General features: G+C 39.0%; 1 protein-coding gene across 2 annotated transcripts in view; it reads right to left on the bottom strand.

Annotated features, from left to right (window-relative positions):
* Positions 1-430: 430 nt before the first annotated feature.
* Specc1 (sperm antigen with calponin homology and coiled-coil domains 1) overlaps positions 431-21,007 on the bottom strand; it is a 130,716-nt gene continuing 110,139 nt past the window's right edge. For both annotated transcript variants that reach the window (XM_033762755.1, XM_033762756.1), the window contains exons 12-13: positions 11,429-11,488; positions 431-2,399 (exon numbers count right to left, since the gene is read on the bottom strand). In XM_033762755.1, coding sequence (XP_033618646.1) covers positions 2,310-2,399; positions 11,429-11,488 — 150 coding nt within the window. In that variant the 3' untranslated portion in view covers positions 431-2,309. The remainder of the gene's footprint in view (positions 2,400-11,428; positions 11,489-21,007) is intronic.

Raw genomic sequence — 21,007 nt, 5'->3', positions numbered from 1 at the left:
TAGATCCTTTACATGTCACCACTGAAAACCAGCATCAACCAAGCTAAATATGTCTCAGGGAATCCCAAGACCTCAACCATCTCACTCACACAAAAGGGTGGTGATCCTATGTTCTGTGGCGCACATATGATTTTAGGACAAAAGATATTAATGTATGAGTTGTATTTTTAAAAACTAAAACCTCAGTATTCAGGTTTAACTGCAGTTGGCACTTTGTGATAAATAAATGAGTTTTGGGATGCAGTTTGGGGACTTGGTCTCTAACAGGTTCGCCATCACTGCCTTAGGGAAATCCCAGTTTAAATACAACCATTAGTTGACTAACGCAGTGGCTTAGGATAGTACTTCTCCCTACTTGGGCAAAGTAGAAGCTTGGAGACAGTGAAGACATAGCATCAGTTATGTCAACAAAAACAGGTAGGGGAAGCAACACAGGTAACACTCTCATTTGGATACATTCATCAGGAAGGAACAAGCTACGTTTGTTTCAAATGAGTCTTCTCTGTGAAAACAAAGGGGCCAGTTACATAATTAATACTGGTCCCCAAAAAAGCTGCTCAGTAGCTTCTGCTACTCTAGTGCCACAGGGCTGCCCAGGAAAGACAGTCTCCCCTCTGTGTGGCTTGCACCAGCATCCCAGAGCACTCTGAGCATGTACAGATTGTACAGATACTCAGACTCACCTGACTGGGCAGGTCAGGCTCATGGTTTCTAGCTCTCCACCGGATTCAGACACTGAGTCAGAGCTGAAAACGACAGACATAGCTGGAAAGCAGAGGCTGTAGCCCTGCATCAGTTGAAGCAGCTTGAGAATCAGGGCTGGCCTGCCCAGCAGGGCCCGGCTGCCACCTCTGCCAAGAGCTAGCCTGGAGGAGAGGACAAAGCCCATGTGATTCTCAGCACAGGGTCCGAAACTGCAGCCCCTAGACCTGGCTCTGAACATGTGGCTCAGGCCAACAGAGATTCACTTCAAATAATTTTGGCAGTAATTGTAAATCTAAGGATTTATTCATATGACTTTTTGTCAGACAGGCATGAACACAATGCTATTTGGCACTTAAAACAGCAAGTGGTGGGCATTTACCCCAACTACCTGTGAGACAGGCATCCTCATCTGCTATGAATGCACATTTCTTTGCCCAAGGAGAATACGAGAGAGCCAGCAGTCAGACACCCGGGCCGAGCACTCTGGGGAAGGTCCTGCTGCTACTTAGGGAAACTAGTAGAGTATCAGGGAAAACTGTGTTGAGTTACAAATGGAGCCAGCCTTGCCCACCCTTAAGGGCTTCTTTTTGCCATGCAAATGTGAAAGGCCAAATGAAGTACCAAAAACTGTGTTTGTCAAGAGCTAAAATGTTGTTTAGATTTGCTGTCTGGCCAGAATCCCCAGATACACATCCTTTACCTTTCTCAGGCTTCCAACAAAGGGAATTATGCAAATGAGTGAGGATCACAACAGACACAGGATATTTCACACACACAAGTGGCCGTTGGTCAGGTTCTACATGTGGAACAAACGTGTGGGTATGAATGGGAGTCTTAAAAAGTGGAAGGAAAAAAGCCACTGCAGACAGTTCCTGGGGTTTCCCTTCTGGCCCTGTGAACCACACACTACACACACTTCCTGCTGAGAGCATCTCACAGGGACCATTCAGCAAGGAACCTGGGGCTCCTTTGCACATCCAAAGACTCAAATAAGAGACTGTGGGACCTAAAAATGTAATCAAGTTCTAGGTGTTAAAATTGCTACTTGAACTTGATCATATTTCCCCCAAAGAGCAAGGCCAACATGTTTCCAGGCTGCTCTGAATAAAAGATTTTTTGTGTTTTGTGGGGTATTGGGTTTTTCTTTGAGGGGGTGGCAAGGGCAAAGTTTTTATAAAAGCAAGAGTTACATTTTTTTTTTTTAGTGAAAAAACAAAAAAAAAGACTAGCTTGGAGGTGCTGTTTGTCATGAATCTCTGTGCAGATTATACATCAAGCCATCAAATGGGATTGGCAATACTGTTGTGGGTTCTCACAGAAATGTGCCCAGGTAGGGGATCTTGGTCTAGAAAGAGGGAGGCATCTTCTGCAGAACCTTCCACAAGAGCAAAAACTCCCCAACTTATCCTCCAATGGCATTTGCATTTGCAATAGTGACATGGTGAAACCAGCCTCTGTTTCTTATTTGAGTGTTGATCCATTTGACTTGAGCCTTCCTTGGAAATCCAGACGGCTGGGCAGCAGACAGAGCTGGGTCACTGGACAGTGACCAGGTGCTTCCAGGACATACGCAGATGGCAGTGGCTGATTTCAGGCCCCTGGGTTTACGTCTCAAAGTACTTGTAGATCTGGGCCACATACTGCATCACGCTCTGCCAGTCAGGCCGGTCTGTGTATAGCATCTCACTGAGCTCCTGTTAGGGGAAGGGGTCAAATCACAAAGGATACATCACAGGGCTTATACTGCCTGGAAACACCCCCACACACAGAAGTTGGAGGCAAACACCTGGTGCTGAATGCTCCAAGTTAAAAAGAAAAGACTTTTCATCCTATTTAGGAGGCGGTGTCCTTTTTAAAAGATGCAAGACACAACTGACCTTGTGTCGTTTTTATCTTTTTTTTTTTGGATACCGGGGATCGAACTTTGGTCCTTGCACTTATGAGTCAGGCAGTGGAACTACTGAGCTAAATCCCTGGCCAGTGTTGTTCAAAAAAGTTTTACAAACAGTTACCCATAATTTCACTAACAGAAAATTGTTTCTACCTTTCTAAATTAAATATAAGTAAATTAGCCTTCAATTTCCCAGACTTCCATCACAGGGAACACACTTTAATGTACTCTCTGCTTTTTCACTGGACATTTTCAGACATGATTTCCATGCTGTTGCACTGTTTCACTGGCTACCACGTTTGTGGATTCACACTGTCTGAGCGAGGTGCTAAGCATCATGGATATGATAAGTAGTTTACAGACTTTTCAATAATCATCTCCATGCAGCCTTGTCTCTTGGTGAAGGAGTCCCTTAAGAGGAATTCCTAAAAATGAGGCTACCAGACTTTGAACATTACTCTACGAGCATTAAATGTTACCATGTTTTTCTTTTGCTCATCCAGTAATTTTCTTTGCTATTTATTTTTGCTTCTTCATTTTTTTCTTTTTCTCTGCTAATTCTGTAATGAAGCTTGCACTAAACAAACATCAGATAGAGGCCAGAAGGTGACAGGCAAGAGGGCTGGGCTCCCTGCAGAGTCCTCAGTAAAGCTTTTTGGAAATTTGTGTGCTAACCATCACGTTTAATAATTAACTTTGGGATTGAATTTGGATTCTTTTGTAGTCACAAGAGAACAGTAGCAAAGAACCCTGGTATAAAGCCAGAAACGGAGATGCAGTGGAATAATAAGGCTGAATGGAGCACATCTGTTTCTGGGCGGTGACACAACTTGCTGAGGCTGTTAACAAGTCATTTATCCTCTGATTCAACAATATCTGAATACATATTTTACCCATTCTGCTCTGTGGTCACACTAAAAATTGTCAGCTTATCACTTTTCATGGGGGAAGCATAAAAAAGGGGCAAGTAGAAAACTTATACATAGATATGCCTACAAACAACTTTGAATGGAAAAAAAAACCCCAAACTGTCACAAATTACAAGTGCCCAAAGTCTCTTTCCACTTACAGCACTGTAGTCAGGACCCTGCACAGACTAATATATAATAAGCTAGAATTAGTAAAAGAGAGTTGCTAATAACATTAGGAAAAAAAAGTGGTAAAGACTGAGTATGCTTATTCAGAGGTGGCTAAATTCTGGGTAAAGAAGGGAAGCCTACACATTCAAGAGAGATGTCAAACTTTCTACAGGAGAAGGATGTGCCTTCAATCTCAGAGAGGATTTGGAAGTCCAATCAATATTCACAGTTTTACTCAGAGGATTTTATACTAGCAACAAGTGGAGGAAAAATATTTTAGTACATTGTTAATTTAACCTTTGAAATTTTTTAAAGAAATAATTTTTCACATTTCAGAGTAGAGTAAGTCATATTAATAAAATCTTAAAACGCATGTCACTTGTTTGCATGAGTAGGCAAAAATCACCATATGACTTCACTGGTGAATTCTACCAAATATTAAGAAAAAAATAATACCATTTCTATATGATTTCTTCCAAAAAACAGAAGAGGAGGAGAAAACAATTCATTCGAGGAGGCCATAATTGCTCAAACAGCAGAACCAGACAATAAGAAAAGAAAATTACAGATAATTTCACAGATACAAAAAATTAACAAACTGTACAAATATTAACAAGTTGAACCTATTCATCTATAAAAGTATAATACATCATGATCAGCTCATTCCAGGAATGGGAAGCTACTTCAATATTTGTAAATCAATATAATCCATCATACTGACTAAATAACAAAAAAGATCATATCAACAGATAAAAAATATTACTCAAAATTTAAAAACTATTCATGATAAAAACTAAGAATAGAAGAACTAACTCACATAGATAATCATAAAAAATACATTATTTTATATTTTTGTTTTATCTGGAAACATACAATATACTTATTTGGCCACTGAATGAGATTGGACCAAGGCCTTTTATTTACACATGGTCTGATGTTGGGATCTGGAGGCACCTTTCTTGCAAAAGTCAGACCCAGGATACATGGTCTAGAATACTTCAATTAATTTGTTTTTCCCCCTAATAAAAAAAAAACAAAACAAAAAACGACAACTTAAAAAGCTGGGCCAAGTGGTGCACACCCATAATCCCAGCACACTCTGAGGCAGGAGGATCACAGGCTTGAGCACAACCTGGGTCATTTAGGGACCAACTTAGCAAGACAATGTCTCAAAATTGAAAATAAAAAAGGCTGGGTTCATGCAGTGTGAAGGATCTGAGTTCAATCCTTACTACCTGAGGAGGTGAAGGGATAAGGTAAGGGGAAAAAGAAACTTGTGAAGCAAACTGAATGAAGAACCTTTCTACATGTTTATAACTCCTTCCCACCTTTTTGTTTTGTTTTTGAGATGGTCTCACTATGTAGTTTGAGCTAGTGTTAAACTTGTTATATAGCCCAAGCTGGGCTTGAATTTGCAATCCTTTTGCCTCAGCCTCCTGAATGCTAGGAGGCATGCACCATCATGCTAAATATGCTTCCAAACTTTTCAAATAACACTTTCCATATGAAATATGGCATAAATACAAAAAAGATAAATTTATAATTTAGTGGACTATGATAAAGCAAATATGTACAATCATCTAGGTTTCCAACCTGCCTCATCAGGTTTCCATGTGTATCTTTCAGTCTTGTGCATCATGAATTTGACAAGGAGAAGAAAGTTTCTATAGTCCATGTAAAGTTTATTCTGATCTTAACCCTGGTTAACTGTAGATACAAAGTACTCTGCAACAGGTGTGTCAGCTCTGACACAGAAATGATTCTCCAATGTGGTTTGGTGTGGATACTATGGGATGGATTAGCGTAAGATACTGAAGAGACAACAAATAAAATGGAAAAGAAAAAAGCTCTAGCCAGAATGCAAATGAACTTGATTTGGAAAATACTAAGAATTTCCTCAATACCTTGGTAATGAACTTGTTACGGGTATATTCATGTTCATGCCAGCACTATTCAAAATAGCTAAAATATGGAAACAACTCCAGCATCCATAACAGATGAACAAAGTTGTATCTACACACAACAGGACACTATTCAGCCTTGAAAAGGAACGAAAACATGTTAAACATGGACGAACCATTGTCAACCACGATCATAGTATTATGCTCCATTAAATAAGCCAATCACAAGGATAAGCACTCTGTGACAAGTATCACTCATGTGACACACTTGAAATAGGTAAATTCTTTGAGACAGAAAATAGAATGGTGGTTGCCAGGGGGTAGGGATGGGGAATGGGGAGTTTATGTTTAATTGGCACAGAGTTTACTTTTACAAGATGAAAAGAATTCTGGAGATGGTAATGGATGCCTAATGATGTATTGGTGGTTGCCAGGGGGTAGGGATGGGGAATGGGGAGTTTATGTTTAATTGGCACAGAGTTTACACTTTTACAAGATGAAAAGAATTCTGGAGATGGTAATGGATGCCTAATGATGTGAATGTACTTCAAACGTAAAAATGGTGAATCTTATGTGTATTTTACCACAACAATAACAATGCTGGGTGTGGTGGTGCATGCCAGTAATCCCAGCACTCAGGAGGCTCACACAGGATGACTGTTGTGAGTTCAAGGTCAGACTGGGCTACATTAGTGAGACTCTGTCTCAAAAAAAACCCAACTCAACCCAAACTAAACCAACCAAAAACTGTTGGTATTACTGACTTACAAATAAAAGGTTTATTAAGTATTTTTAAAAGACAACTTGGGGAAAAAGGTAAGGCTTTTTGTACTTGGGAGCTCATAGTCTTATGGAGTTGTTGAGGGGATGAATCTATACAATTAGGTGAATTATATAAAATAGGAAATGTGGATATAGTACTATGAATAAATTGTGCTTTAAGAGCCCAGAAGGTGGATACAATTATCAGGGATGGAGGGTCACTGAATGGATATCCACATGGGCTTTAGAGCCAGTCTGCCTGGCTGACTTTTGCCTTTGCTAATCATTAGGAATGTCATCTTCTATGAACTGCATACGCCTCTGTGTTCCACTCACACAGAGCTTCCATCTCACAAGAGTCCTGAGAGGCTCTAGTGGGTCAATACATGGGAAATGCCCATATCATAAAGAGGAGAAAAATGTTTCTGGTGTGAATATTTAGGCTGAAAATAACTACTGAGATGCACGTGATAAAGTTTATACCACAACATAGGCTGAATCATGCCAAAGGCATCACTCCAATATTGTGGGCCCTGAAGAGCTTGGTATGTGCACAGTGACTGTCCTGGGGTGGTACCAGGTTAATCAGTGAGCAACAACCTTCAGGGAACAGATGACCAATGCAGCACTGTTGCCTTACCAAGTCACAGGCACATCAGTCCTAGAGGTCAGACCTCCTGGCTTTTCTAGTGATGATGACAGTTATCCTCTGTCACCCAAGGCTTTCTGTAAGGAAGTGCTCACCCCTGTGATTGTTCATCCAGCACTACAATCAATCAACAAACTGCCTCATTACAGAGTGGCTAAGAAGGGATGCTTTCTAAGAGGTGGGGAACACTGTAGACCTCCAGTTTTTAAGCTCATCCTTTCTAACTGGCTATACCTGGATATTTAAATGTACACACACACACACTACTTCCTACAAAATCTAACGTCAGAATTTGAATATGGGGGGCCAGGGATTTAGCTCAGTGGTTCCGCCACCTGCCTAGCAAGTGCAAGGACCCAAGTTCGATCCCGGTACCAAAAAGAATTTTAATATGGGATTGAATACAGTTGTCACTTCTGACCCGGTATAGTTTGAAAGTATCAAGTGTAACTCAGTACGTTTTTCAATTCACATCAAGATACTGAAAAGCAGGGCTGGGGGTGCTGCTCAGTGATGAAGTACATAGTGAAGGCCCTAAGCTCCATTCCCAAAATCAAAGGGACAAAAAGATACAGAAAAGCATACTAAAGAATGCAGGAATTTCTATTTTGCTGATGGTAAAACTGGTTAAACTGCTCACAAGCATTCCTGAATGCTTTTGAGATTAATTACATTTGTCAGCAGCAACTCAACTATCCTTACAAATGAAATTGCTGGCTCTGCCAACTAGGTCAACATGACGATCTCACTCTATTCCCATCACCAACTTCTAGAGTATATTAGATGAAAATCTAAAAATAACAAGTTATGAAAGAAACAAATATTAAGTACAATGCTATAAAGAAAAAATCTACATGTTCTCATTATGTCTTTGATTCTTATGAAAACCTTGTTTGGACTGGTTAGTTGGTATTTGTTAGCTGTTTTCTTGTTTCCAAAGTGAGTATAAATACAATACTTGGCTCTCGATGGTGGTCAGATATATTAGGCTTGCCATTCTTTAAATTCTCTGTACATAAATGATAGGAATATTTGTCTCATAAAGGTTTAATAGAATCTGGGCCTATTGGGATGTTGTTCATTTTTGTGTGAGTGACTAGACACAAAAATATGAATTAAAATTTAATAGTTAAAGTGCTATTTCTTTCATAGTAAACTATATTTAATATTTGAAGAAATGTGTTATTTCTCTAGGAAACTGTTCTGTTTCAAATTTATACTGGCATAACGTTGTTCACAGTACTAAGATTTCTATGACAGCTGTACTTTCACTTTCTTGGATTCTTCCCATACTCTGAGGTAATGGAATTGTATCTCACTATTGTTTCAGCTTAGATTTTTATGATCACTGATATAATGGAACACTTGAAATGTTTAGTACTCAGGCTGGGGATATACCTCCATGGTAGTTTTCTTAGCATTTTTGAAGCCCTGGGTCCATTCTGTAGCCCTACAATCAATCAAATCAATCAATCCAGTTTAGTGGCCATTCATGATCCTCCTTTGTAAGTTGTGATTTCTAGACATTGATAATTTTCACTGGGTTATCTTTTCATAACTGTTAGAAATTTTTTTTTATAATCAGTCTTTGATTTTTCTGTAGTTTCATTATAGTATGTCTGGATGGATATTTTGTTTTATTTATCCTGCTTCAGAGTCATTAAGAATACGTGAACACATAATATGTGGTTGGGTGTGGTGTTACATGCCTGTAATCCCAGCACACAGGAGCTGAGGTAGGAGATCGCCATGAGTTTGACGCCAGCCTGTGCTATATAGTAAGTTTAAAAGGCCAGCCTAAATTGCAGAGTGAGATACTGTCTCAAAAAAACCAAAACAAAACAAGAATATGTGGACTCTTGTATTTTATCATTCTGGAAACATATCAAGTATTATATTTTCAAATACAGTGGTACCTTGGTTCATGAACACTTTTGTTTGCAAACAATTTGGTTCACAAACAAGTGTTTTGCAAAATTCTGCTTTTGTTTGTGAACTGTGCACTGGGTGATGAACACAACTGTAGCTATCTTTCCTGCACAAACATGAATGTGGTCGTCTTTACCAGAATCATGGAATGAATCGAATTTGTGAACCAGGACACCACTGTATTGTTTCTCTTCCATTCCTTTTATCCTTTTCTTCTGGTATTCCCTCTCAACTCGGGAAATGGACATCACCTGATTTTCATTTCATTATCTTGAGCTCTGAAACTAGCTGGTTAACCCAACAGTCATTCCCAACCTCTCCCTCTCTTACCTGCTTCACTCTAAAAGAGGCTGAAAAACAATATATATTTATTTTCTCAAACACTTTCAGAGATGGGACAGTCATGTAACAGAGCACTGTCGATGAGCCCTCGGAAGCTGTTTGCTTTTCTTATCAGAGGGGAAGATTATAGAGTCTTGCTCTATTCTATCCCCTTTCTTCCTGTCTTGCAGGTAGAAGTGATGTCTGGGGCATGGCAGGCATATTCAACCACAGATGAAGAAGTATGGGGACAGAAAGCCAACATATTAAAGACTGGCGTGTAGAGAAGATACACTTCAGGTTCTTAAGTGGTGAATCAATCTGTAAACTACTTCTGGACAACTTATCTCTCTCTCTCTTACACACACACACACACACACACCACACAAGCCAGGTGCAGTGGCACATTCCTATAGTTCCAGCTGCTTGGGAGGCTGAGGCAGAAGGACTACAAGTTTAAGTATGGGCTACTTACTAAGACCATGTCTCAAAATAAAATGTAAAAAGGGCTGGAAATCAGTGGCACAGTACCCTTTGGTTCAATCTGCAGTACTGCAATCAGTTTGGCAACACACCTCATTAATTTCCAGTAGCTTTCTTTGACTCTTTTTCCAAGTTTCTCTTTTTGTATTGTACAATGTTCTTCCCTTATGGCTCCTATTCCTTCTTTCATCTCTTTAATATGTTTAAGCATAGTAGATATGAAGTCTCTTTTTAAAAAATCTCCAGTTCTAACAGATAATCCTCAGGGTTGTATCTATTAGCTAACTCAATAATTTTCTTGAAGGTTTGTAATTTGGGCTAGTGAATATATTTCTAGTGGCTGTTGTACTAGTGGGAGCTTCTTGAATCAGCAAATATAAGCTATGGGCTCCAAGAAGAACAGATATAAATTTAGACTCAAAATCTCATCTGGCACTTTTTCTTACGGGAGATTTTTACTTTCTGTCCACCTTCCTCTATCAAAAAAAAAAAAAAAACAACAACAAAGAAAAAACCCCAAACCAAACCACACCAAAACAACCACCACCACCACCAACAACAACAAAAACAAATCCAAGGTGGAGACAAACTCCCTTATTACTTCTCTAAATGTAGTTTAAAAAATTTCCATTTTCACTAAGAAGTGCCTCATGTTGTGAGCCTTGGTTTTATGCAGGGGTCTCAATATTAATGCTCTATTTAGGGGAGTGCAGGTACTTGTCTCTTATTTCTCTGTGGGTATTACATAAATCCTACAGGCCAGTGATGGTGAACCTTTTAGAGACCAGGTGCCGAACTGAACCCAAAACCCACATATTTATCACCAAATGCCAACACTGCAATATTGAGGTTTTAGTTTAGAAAAAACAACTCTACATTAACACCTTTGGTCTTAAAAGAAAAACACAATGGCCAGGCATGGTGGCACATGCTTATAATCCCAGCACTGGGGAGGCTGAGGCAGGAGGATCATTGTGAGACTGAGGCCAGCCTAGGCTACATAGTGAGTTGAAGGCCACCAGGAACTACATACATAATGAGAACCTGTCTCAAAAACAAAAAACTTACACAGTAACACTCATGCCATAGGTTTTCCACCACTGCAATAAGCCATTTGGGCCTATTAGGTATCTATTTACAATGAGCATTATGACACCATCTCCATTTCCACCCCTCGGGGTGCCATGTCTCTTATGGCTCTGTTTTTCACTTCATATTAAATTTCTGCCTTCTTATTATTTCTCATTCTTTCTTGAGAGGAGCTCAGCTATGTATTGATTTCCTTCCTTCTTCCCTATCTATCCTTCCTAGGGATTGAACTTGGGACCTTTGTACTGAGCTACATCCCCAACTCTTTATATATATATATTTTAATTTTGAGACAAGATCTCCCTAAGTTGCTAAGTTGGCCAGGCTGGGCGTCACTTTGCAATTCCTCTGCCTCAGCCTCCCAGAGTACTAAGATTATAGGCAACAACAGGGCTTTAATGGTAGTATTTCCAGAACTGAAATTTATCCATAATGAAATCTAATTAAAAGACTCTACTCAGATATGCGATCATACCAACTAGATAACTTTATATCAGAGATCATAAGTAAGAGGTATTCTGCAAATGGATTTCAGTGTTTTATAAGAAACTGTTTAATAAGTGGCATAAAGTTGTTTTTCATATAAATAGAATAACAAGATACAAAACAGAAAACTTACCAGGCTGGGTTTGATGCCTACACTTTCCGCTGCTTCAAACGCCAACAACAGATTCCTCTTCTAGGTTAAGAAGACAGAGACACCGGAATTATTAACTTAAAAAAATAGCTCTTACTAGGAAAGAACACAAAATGACACTCTGTAGTAGATTTTCTATTACAGTAAGTTCCCAAACTATGAACATTCAAGTCCCAAACTTTCACAGGTATACTGATAAGACTCACTTTGTTGGATACAAACAAATCCAATTTATGAATGTTCTCCTGGAATGGAACTCATTTGTAAGTCAGGGACTAACTGTATTATAAAAAAGTAATAAGTCAACTATGTGAACAATGGTTTCAGTTTAAGGAAAAGAAATTAAGGGGTGACGACTGTCACTGAAAATAATGTTATTGACACCTATCAGAAAAAAATTTAAAAATTATTTTGTTTTTTGAGATGGAATCTTGCTATGTAGTTCAGGCTGACCTTGAACTCACAGAAATCCTGCTTCAGGCTCCTGAATGATGGGATTACAGGCGTGTACCACCATGCTCAACTACAAAGATAAATTTTTGTTTCTTTGGTTATTTTTGGCTTTGTCAAGATTTATGACATCCACATTCTGTTGTGTAACAAAGTGGCTGAATCATGGTCCTGTATCAGAGAAAACTATCAAAGCCACACACACACACACACAGTTAAAAATAATCAAAAGAAAAACTGCTGCTGCCCTCCACCCTGGTCCTTGGGAAAAACAACATTTAATTTCTCTTTATTTCTGGTCATTATCTCAGTATCTCTGTGATATGCTTACACCACTACTTGATTTCTAAAACAGAAGCTTTATCTACTGACTTCCTCCCAAGACCAAGGAGGACTTAGGTACTAGACATCTCTGGTCACCCTTATAGTCATATATCTAATTATAGTTTCTATTTTGTTATTACATTTGTGGTCTTCAATAATGTTCTTGAACTTCTTGTGCTACTGATCATGGACAGACTTCTTGACTCTACCTTGTGAAATAAGCAACAGGTCCCTCTCATTTTTCCTCTGTGTAAAATTTTATGTTTAAATTATTAAAACTTAGAACATCTGCTTCCTTTTTTATCAAGACATTTGAGTCATCTGTGTTCTCTTCCTAGGATGATCATAAAAGATAGAAACAACAAATATCTACCCAGAAGTGGGCTACGATTGTATTTTATTCTCTACAGTTCCAAAGCCTGATCCTGTGCCACTCAAGGATTCTCCTTTTAGTCACTCTACTTATTGCTAAAATTAAAACACATTTTAATATGCTTCAGAACTGGAGGGCTTTTCATAAAAAATGTGTTTATTCCCTACTGCTTCTGCTTATTTTGGATTTTTCTTAGTGGGAGGAGCATTTATGTCTCTATCATTTGGCTTCCTACTCATTCTGACACCTGCTTTACGTTTGTAATACTCTCCTCATAGCCCACAGACTTTCTGTTCTAACAAGAAGACAGCGACTTCCCTGCATAGCTTCCCATGTTTTAGCTCCTTTTTCTTACCCTCAAGCTCTTCTAAAATTTTTTCATTAGTACATGTTTGCAGTACATAATGATTATAAATACTCACAATGGGGAATTGGTACACGTATGTAACACACCTCAATTCTTTTTTCCCCCTCTTACCCTCCACCCCTTTTTTTTCACCAGCATCAGATTCATTTATTTATGAGTCTTATACAGTTAACTATCACATATACAGATTAACCTCCAGACCAACAGACCAAAAAATATAAAATACAGAATGTAATCATACTAAATCAAGGTATACTTTTAGATATATCCATGCTGGATTTTAGATATAATCTATGCTGGGTTACACTAACTTTTTTTTCTATTATTTGTCTTTTATTTTATACTTTATGTCTTCTCATACAAGAGAAATTATATTTAAGCTTGTGTGACTGATTTACTTAACATTATGGTCTCCAGGTGGATCCATTTTCCTACAAATAACTCATGTTTATCCTTCTTAATTGCATAGTATTCCATTGCATATAAATATATTTTATTCATCTGTATTCATCTATTGATGGACATTTAGGCTGCCTCTAAGATTCAGCTATTATGGAATGTGCTGCTGTAAACATGGGTATGTACACATCACTGTGGAATGTGGTATGATGTCTTTAACTCTTGTAAAGATATCTAGAAGGAGAATAGCTGGGTTGAATGAAATTTATATTTTTAGTTTTTTGAGGAATTTCCATACTGATTTCCATAGTAGTTGTACTAGTTTACATGCCCACCAACAATGGAGAAGGATTCCCTTTTCCTTACAGTCTCTCCAAGTATTTGCTATTGTTTGATTTCCTGAAGATAGCCATTCTTTTTGTGGTTGGATTATATCTGTGTTGTTTTAATTTGCATTTCTCAAACAGCCAGCAATGTTGAACATTTTTTTCAAGTATTTATGTGCCATTCGTACTTCTTTGTCTAAGAAGTGTCTATTTGTTTCAGATGACTCCCCACCCTGTTTTTTTGTTTTGTTTTTGAGACAGGGTCTTGCTATGTACTTCAGGTTGAACTCATTGTGTAGCCCAGGCTGGCCTCGAACTTGCAGCTATCCTCCTTCCTCAATGGTGTGAGTGCTGGGATTATAGGCATGGGTGCTCATTTTTTTATTCAGTCTTTAATTTAGGGGGGGTTTATGTTTTTCTGATTTCCTTCTATATCCTATATAGTGGCCCTCTGACTGAGGAGTAACTGGGAAAATTTTTTCCTGTTCTGTAGTTTGTCTCTTCACTCTGTTGGTGGTTTCCCTTGCTGTACAGAAGATTTTTAATTTGATATGATTCCATTCGTTGATTCTTGTTATTATATCTTGTGCAACTAGAGTTCTGTTCAGAAAATCTTTACACCTATGTCTTCAAATATTTTACCTATTTTGTTTAGATCTTTGATCCATTTTGGTTTTAAGGTTAGTGCATAGTGAGAGATGTGAGTCTAGATTCCATTTTCAGCATGTAGATAGCCAATTTTCCCAGAACCATTTGTTCCTACCCTCAAGTTCTTACTAATAGTATCATTCAATAAAATCCTTTAGGCCCAAAGTCCTCCGGAACCTGTATTACTCTTTTGATTATATTCTTGTCTCAATTGAGTATATTCTTGGGCTTCCTTTTTGAGAAAGGATGCATTTAAGGAAACATTTTCTGCATCCATTCATATGTCACAATCTCTCTTTTCTCATCCTACTTGTTTAACAGTTTGGCTAGACAGAGAATTCTGCAATGAAAATAATTTTTCCTTAGAAGGATACCGGCACCATTCCACAGTCATTCAGCTCTAGTTTGTAGCTTCCTTTCAGATTCTCTCTGGCTATTCTGACATTTCTTTGGACAGACGGATTTAAGAATCAGTTGGCCATCCTCCCCCACCTCCATAATTAATTTCAAAACCATTAGGACTTATTAAAATTTATACTGGCATATTAAGTATAATTGAGAGACAAAAATATTCTACATATCCATGTTTTATGTCCTTCAATAGAATTTCACAATTTATTCATTCAGATTTTATACATAATCTGGGCATAGTGGTGCCCTGTAGTTTTATGATAGTCACAATATAGTGAGAGACCACCACAGGAAAAAAAAGGACAAAGAAACCCCAGGCCCTTAATCTGTTACTCATTAAAAATATAATTTTTTTTTAAGACAATCATGGGCTTAAAAGCAGTTTTTGCTAAAACCATGACTTCATTTGGGCCTAAAAATGCCTGATAAAGTAACTAAATGTAGAATAAAATCACATTCTTCTCAGCTCTCCATATAGGTTGTTAATAATTTAGAGAATGTCTGCCAAAAGCTGACAGAACAAAATTTACCTGGCCTATCTCATTCCCCTTAAAGATGGAAGACACCAAGATAAGCGTAACTAAAGTAATTTCCAGGATTCTGAGGGACATCTAATCACCAGCTTTTCTTTATACTGTCCAATTCCGGGCCCCTCCCCAAAAGACTTGCTCAGAAGTCTCTGGCCATTATCCTGAAATGGTAGTCCCAGGAGAAACAGCTTTACAAGACTGAAACAACCACAGAGGCAATCATTTCATGAGAACAAAACTGTTCCTTTAATCATGAGGATTCCTCCAGAGCTACGAAACCAGGATTGAAAAAATGCTGGCTATGACCCTGGTCCATTTCGGCCATTCTGGCCTCCTGCTGTTGTGTGGGGGCAGGTCAGGTCCTCTTCATCAAAGTTTTCCCCCCTGAAAATCTGTGTTTTAGTTTTTAATTCCCATTATCACTAGAACAAGGACCCATGATAATTAGGCATTGACAGTCCCAGGTACTCAGAATATAACTGTGAAGTTAAAATAGATCTTTAAAAGTAAGATTTTTTTTTTTTTAAAGGACATAGACTTACTTCTCTACCTTCTTAATGCTAAGAGTGTTAACTGCCATCTCTAGCCCTGCTGCCAAGGAGGATGCAACATTTTCAGCCCTTTGGGCCAAAGCTTGGCTAACTATGTATGGATATTTCCTGGCTCTGTCTATAAAGTGGAGTGCTTCTGTGCAATGGAGGCAAGGGAGCTAGCTGTACTCCCAATTTGGCCAAATTGTGAATACATAATTTTTTTCATTTTTATGGGCTTTTCTTGTACTCTTGGTGGTGGGCAGGGGAATGAACCTAGAAGGCTGAGATCCACGCTCAGGCCTGATCAGACCCCTACCAGTACAAGACAGGCTGAAGAGGGAAGAACTGCTAACAGTCCAGGAGTTCAAAGCCAGCCCAGGCAACATGACAAAATCTCATCTCTTAAAAAATTCTTTTATACATAATTTTTAAATTTTTCATTTCTCCCATAGCTTTCACTCTGCTGTCACCTGAACATCTGGATCCAAGAACAAGGGGCCGCCCTAACACCGAAAACAACTCTGATCTAGAAATCAGGTCAGAGAAGAAAACTAAAGACATGGCCATGTACATTTTCTTCCTGTTTGTGGTCAAGGCCTTGGGAAGCTGTTCATCTGTGGTGATGCTGCCTGTCACCAGCCCTCTTTCGGGAAACTACTGAAGATGGACTGAAAGCCTCATGCTTACTGCTATGACACTGTTCTGTTGTGCTGAGTGGGGAGCTGTGAATTGGTTCCCAGGCTTCCTTCAATGTAGCCCACAGTTGTGGCAGCAATCTTCCATTTTGGTGCTAATGAGGCCTTGTTCTTATTCTAAAGTCCATTTTGGTTAAGGAGAAGGGATCTACAAGCACTTTTCAGGCTACCATTGCTCCAGGAGTCAAAATACATTTTATGGCTTTGGAGAAAGCTAAATTACTTTCTAAAATGTTAATACCAGCTGGCATGGTGGCTATTCCTGCAATTGCAGTACTTAGGAGGCTGAGGATCATGGTGAGTTTGAGTCCAGCCTGGGCTACACAGTAAGTTGAAGGCCAGCCTGAACTAGGCCAGCATGGTGTAAACAGTGAGACCTTTTTAAAAAAAAAAAAAAAAAAAAAAAAAAAGAAGTTAATACCAATTTTCAGTTCCATCAATAGTGTAATTAGTACTCATTTTTCTTGTACTCTTACCTGCGAACATATTATGATTTCCAAGAGATTATCAAATATGTCACAGTATTTTTAAATTTTAATTTGTATTCTTTTATGATTGGTAAGGTTTAATGAGAAGGCATCTTTAAACTAAAAGTTTTACACAGAATTCAATCAATTCCCTTTAGTGTGATTCAAACATAACTATGTTTTCTAATCAGATACTGAACACAGAAGAAATAGCCAAGGCTGGAAATTGCTTCAAAATGCTTGGAAACAGTAAAACATAGAGTGTGGTAAACAGGAGTGGTTTCTGGATTCACAAAAATTATTTTTACTCATTCTGGCAACAGCAGACACGAGTGACCAGGAGTCATCACCCTAATGTCCTTTCACTAGAATGCTGTCATGGCTAAAGTAGAAGAAAAGAAATAAATATAGGCAAAAAGGAAATAAAGAAAACCATAATTTCTAAGTTGTACTTTTAAGGAAAACTGAAGCTTCATGACACAAAATCACCCAAGGTTGCAATGCTTTTTTCCCTTTTAGGAATCTCATTCCAAAAAAAATTTTTTTTCCCTAAGGGTCTTACTGATACAAGTCTGTAAATTGGGCCCGTGCTTTCTGCCTGTAAATTGCTCTTCCACAGACCTCCATTCTCAAGGAAGCAGCATATTAAGTGTGCAGTATATCTCTAAATATCAAACACATGCAAATGATTTGCATTCTAATTTAGCCTACCAAACGGGTAACCTGAGAAGACAGTAGGAATACACACCTGGATCACCATCTGAGGATATCCCAAAGACCAGATAAAAACTCCTAGCCCTAGGCTATAATGCATCTCTTCTGAGGGCCTGTACTCACTTTTGAGTGGATAGTTCTTTAATTTGTGTCATAAATCCTTCTAATTCTCTTGTGACCCAAGTCAATGAATCTACAACCTACCCCCCTGTGGGTGGGCTGAGGTGAAGTCCCCATCTTCTCTTTGTGGGGACCTGTTCAGAATCCATCTGGTGACAAAACTATGTGCAGAGGCAATGGAAGGCAACTGTTGCTGATGTGAGAAGAGGGCAGACCCTTCAGAGAAGCTCAGAGGCCTCAGCACCCTTCAGCTGTGAATTTCCCTCCATCTCTGCCCACAGAGGTGCATAACAGTATAAAGCTGTCCACTGCCTGCTACCCTATGTGGGAAGAAGGTGCAAGTGTGAAATTGGACAGGTAACCTCATGGGACAGGAGACAGGAGGGTTATGGGGTCCTAATCCATGAGCTGTTAACCCACCAAAGGCAGACACATCTTTTTCCTTATCTTGCCTTGCTAGCAATGTATGGAATGTGATTTCCTGTACTCTTACTAGAAGAATCGGGTGCGCTATATAATAGTGTGTTTGTATGTGTGTGTGTTATGCCAGGATGTCTCCATGGGTGACAATGACCACTGATCTGTATCTTGTTTTAGAAGGAAACATGAGGCCATACTCATTATCCAAAGGAAAATTATCAGTCTCTAGCCCACTCCAGTGAAATTGTAAGAGCTAGTTCATTTTTTTGTTATGGGCCAGTCCGATCTGACAGACCTGCATTATTTTCAGCTAATCTCCTCCCTAAACTAAAGCCCCTTCTTTATTTTCTATTCTTTCTCAATTAAAGCTTTTATCTGAAATTTGTGCTGTTTCTTCAGTTTTGATTTCCATTATCACTGAAACAAATTCCTGTATGTGTTTAGTGTCAAGTGTGGGACCTCCCAGTTCCAGGAGAGAAGTCCTCAGCTCACGGCAAGAGTCTGTTGCCAGCCTTGCCTGATAGGAGGATACCTCACTCAAAACTAACAGGAGAAAGGGTGCCAGTTCCAGAAATTCTTTCACATTCTTATTTCATTTCAAACAGCGACATAAATACATGTTCAGGCTTATTGGCAGAGTTTCATAGACAGACAGATCAACACTCTATCTTTTTCTTAACAACAAATGAAAAAACAGTGCCAAAACCTTTCATTGACTATAACTCATACCCTGTGATTGCATATCCCCAAAGTCAGCCTTGTTAGCTTTTATTTAGAAATTCCCTAATACTGAGGTCAAATGTACTAGGCTTAATTACTTCCATCCAGATGAGAAAAGCTCAAGATTTCTGAACTTTCTGGACTATCAACAGTTATATTATACACTTTTTATTTTATTTCTAATTATCTATTTTGGTGCTGGGGGTTGAACCTAGGGCCTTGTATGAGATAAGTATGTGCATTAAAACTGAGCTACATCTCCAGCCCCATATGATGAAATTTTGAGATTTCAGTTTTAATAGATTTTTACAAACATTATAGGCCTTTCTTGGTGCCCCTTTTGATGTCTGTACACCAAAAAGCCCCTCAAAACATAAATAAAAACCAAACACTAAAGTCTACTGGTACAAGGCTGCAGGCTGGGGGTAGACCGTGATCATTCATCCTAATGAGAACTAAGGTGTGAATTTCATTCAAGTCAGCTTGTTTCCTTTGAAATTCCACTCCAAACATGCCTCCTTTGGGAAGCTTCTCCTTCATGTATGCCCTCTTCCAGAAAGATTGCTCTCCTATTAGGTTACACACATGTGCTCAGTTTTATTCTGTATTGATTTGCTTGTGTTAAACGCAATACTGTGAAAACCCTCATCCATAACTGTAGCGGGTCTGGTCTCTCTCACCCGTGGGGCCTTTTTGTCATACCCTGGCAGTCACGAAATGTCACTGCTGCAGCCAGTGTCACTCAACCAAGCATGTAGCCAGAACAGGGCATTAAGGAAACAGGAAGCCAGATGTTCCTTCAGGGAGTGGTGGGGTGGTAACTAACAAACAGAGGCCTAGGTGCTAGGACACAAATCCAACTCCAGTTGACAGGAAAGCAGTGAAGCCAAGTAGATCTTAAAATCCAACATTCCAGGTACCTAGAGCAAATCACAGACCACTAGACTCAGGTGCGTCATGGACTGTATGACAGATGTAGAAAACAGAGGCCTCTCCTCTGTTTTGTAAGGACAACAAAAGGAGGACAATGTGATGTCTGCCTACCCTGCTGCACATCTCCGTATCTACAGGAAAACAGTTGGTATCTGAATGTAGGAATCAGAGGGATCCAGAGTGAAACAAAGAGGTTTCAATCATGCCTGTAATTCAAGAGCCCTGGGAGACTAAGGTAAAAGGCTTGCAAGTTTGAGCCTAGCCTAGCCTTTAGTGACTTAGTAAGACCCTGTCTCAAAATAAAAAATGGCCTAGGCTGTAGCTCAGTGAAAAGGTCTTGGATTCAATCCCTAGTATTGAAAAATGATAAAAGAGGTTTCAGTCATTAAAAAGCAAAGTTCATCATTCCAAGTGTGATAACAAATACTTACAGATCCATTATTTTTCAATATATCTATACTGATTAGAAGATAAAGAAGCCAGATCTGCTGGAAAGATATGGATTTTAGACAGTGTGTATGAGTGTTTAAACTTAAACTTATCACAGTTTTAGGAAGGTCTCCTCATTATTTTATACCCACTATTTCTTCAATTATCTTTATAATATCACATGGGAAAGGCAAGGTCTGAAAAGTCAACAGGGTGAGGAGGGGTCAGATGCCTATATAATGGTCAAACTAGGGCTTTTCCTGTGAGGCTATCAGATGTTGTGCTCTGCTCTTGGCCTCTGTGACACCTTGTGGTCCCAGTTCTACTTTGTGGCTGCTCATTCTTGGTTCTTTCTGCTGGGTCATCCTCCTCTACCTAGACCACAAACACCAAAGTCCTCAGGCTTATTCCTTGGGTCCTTATCTCTGTATGCTTCTGCTATGATTTGAATTTGTACCTCAAATGTTCATGTGCTGGAAGCTTGACTCTCAGTGTGCTGAGGTGATGGAACCTTTAAGACATGAGGCCTGGTGGGAGGTAATTAGGTCACTGGCCTATCACCCTTGGAAGAGATCAATGTAGTTCTTGGGGACTTGATTAAAAGAGCAAAACCTGGCTCTTGACTCTAGATTTCCTGTTGTGCCTTGTAATTTCCTGTATATGTCCAACCCAGATGGGGCTGCCTGATCTTGGACTTTCAGT

Source organism: Fukomys damarensis, unplaced genomic scaffold (genome assembly GCF_012274545.1).
Source record: "Fukomys damarensis isolate Sample0158 unplaced genomic scaffold, DMR_v1.0_HiC HiC_scaffold_13, whole genome shotgun sequence".
NCBI lineage: Eukaryota > Metazoa > Chordata > Mammalia > Rodentia > Bathyergidae > Fukomys > Fukomys damarensis.
This window is presented reverse-complemented; position numbering and strand designations above follow the sequence as displayed.